This window comes from Myotis davidii, unplaced genomic scaffold (genome assembly GCF_000327345.1).
Source record: "Myotis davidii unplaced genomic scaffold, ASM32734v1 scaffold197, whole genome shotgun sequence".
In the NCBI taxonomy this organism is placed as follows: domain Eukaryota; kingdom Metazoa; phylum Chordata; class Mammalia; order Chiroptera; family Vespertilionidae; genus Myotis; species Myotis davidii.
In genome coordinates this window covers 2,862,358-2,864,561 of record NW_006291549.1, presented here as the reverse complement: position 1 = coordinate 2,864,561, position 2,204 = coordinate 2,862,358, and the positions used below count along the sequence as shown (strand labels likewise).

The following is a 2,204-nucleotide window of genomic DNA, read 5'->3' as shown; positions in this document are numbered from 1 at the left end:
ATTTAATGAGACAGGCTAGTGATACTGGTTTTATTTTAAATAAGGGGAAATAAATGATATTTGCTGTTTTACTACAGAATTGTCTACGTTAACTGGAGCCAATGTGAGAGATAATAGTTCTGGGCCACTGTTCCTGCTTCTCTGTTGCAGAAGTGACGGCCACAGCTTCTGAACGTTACAGTTTAATTTAAGCAATGCGAGTCTCGTTGGTGTGGGGAGGGAAGACTTGCTGACAGTATGTCATTTTTTCATTATGCTATGGAGAGTAATTATAGGTTGCTACACACATTTACAAACTAGTCATGTGGTTTAAAAAGAGAGAGAAAGAATTAGGCCCATGCAAAATTATGTTTTTTAAATTCAAAATCAATAAAAAATATAATGTGACACGTTGGACCTTTCCTACGGTTCGGTGCACTGAACATGTAAAGTGTATTCAAGTGTGGAAACCATATACCTTTCACTACATTATCCTAAAGCTGTCATTTATTTCATTTTGGTATAAAAGTAATTGTTCTGAGCATAATAGTATACATTTCCTGTACCTGGCACCAGCACTCCAATTACAATCGACTTCAGTTCAGATTAATCATGCCAAGATGGCAATTCCATTACACTGAGAATAAAATTTAATCATCTAATATATGGCTGGAGTTCCAGTGGCTAAAAGTATATGTTTAACTACTTTAAGAATTTTATTAAGATTAAAGTTAAACGTAATGCATCTTAAACAGACCTTTAGTGGAAAATACTCATTATAAAATATGGCTGAGCAGAGGTAATGCTTCTTCCAGCCTTCACTTGAGAGGTGTCTAATAATGAGAAGGATGTTTAATTATGGATGCAAAATGTCTGGATTTAATTTTAACTTTGTTGTGTTATTTAACATTGGTCATAATACAATATTCCATGTAGGGTTATGCTAAATGACAAAATAGAGTGCATGGAAGAGCAGATATTATTTAGGTAAAGTAATACATACTTGGTTTTCAACATTTAACTTAAGAGGATATGTAAGGAGTAACTGGCTCCAATTACATAGTGTCTTAGCCTGGACGTTAGTGGATTAAAGACTTAATATTGGTCTAAAATGAACTGCTTTCTCCCTCTTCGGCAGCAAGAAGGCCTGTCAGGCCCGGTATTGGCAGGAGAGGAAGGAAAAGAAAAGTGGCACGGCGACCTTTAGCCACTGCTTTCCTCCCAAGCTCTGCAGTGGTCAGGCATTCTTTCTTAAAGCCTTTTCTCAGAGAAGTAGAAAAAGGTGCTGTGGTAACTTTATGGTACAGAAACAAGCTGTGTTTTGCGTATTGTCCTCTGAAGTACGAAATGTGTTACCCAATGGATGAACCATTCTTTTCTGTGAAAAATTTGTGCCTAATGGTGTTACAAATTGATGGCCTTGATAAAACTGAGCAGAAATGAGACCGTGATCAGGTGAGGCAAAGACCTGGTATCCATCTGATCGCAGGAAAGAGAAAGGAAACGCTAATCAACTTCCTTTGCCCTCACATATATCCCACTCACTTTTATTTTTTGCGAGTGGCTATATCGCAAAGCTGAGCGGTAAGGAGTGCGAAAGCTGCCCAGGCTTCTACCTCAAATCCATGTCATCATCAGCTGGGCCTTGTCACACTTGTCCTCTTGGGAAAGAGGAAGTCAGATTTTGGAGAATAGCGTAGGCACTGCCCTTTCATTTTCTTACTTCAAGATGGACAAGCATTTAGGGAGCAGTCCTGTTCTGAGAAGCACTTTGAAACGGATGGAAAGCCGACAAGCTGACAGCCCAGAGCCTCACTTCACGCTTAGCAAGAGGGCTGCGCTTAGTTCAGAACCTAGGAAAGCCACAACCAGCGAGACACGGCCTCCTTTACCCCGATCGGCCCCAAGAGCAAAACAACTTGTGGTTTTCAAACTTACGAGGGCTCTTCTGACACAGCAGCTCCTTCTTCTAGCTCTTGAGCTTGTTTGTACCATGGCGCCCTGGCCTCTACTGGAACTTTCTCTGAGAATTAAATGTATGAACATAAAAGAGATGAGGTTAGAACCCCCACTAGCTCTTGAGTTTGCATTACCCACAAGCTATGTTGATAATTGCAAATAATGTTTTTAGGTAAATTTCTGCCTCTGATGATGATTATATCCAGAAAAAAAGAATGTGATTTTAACATGTTTAATAATACTGTGTATGTTTTCCATTATGTTGA

At 39.3% G+C, this 2,204-nt stretch overlaps 1 protein-coding gene across 1 annotated transcript in view; it reads right to left on the bottom strand.

Moving 5' to 3' along the window:
- Nucleotides 1–2,204, bottom strand: part of ADAMTSL1 (ADAMTS like 1) — a 393,380-nt gene that overhangs the window by 202,155 nt on the left and 189,021 nt on the right. Inside the window, 1 exon segment of the mRNA XM_006764922.2 lies at nt 1,918–2,002. Coding sequence (XP_006764985.1) covers nt 1,918–2,002 — 85 coding nt within the window.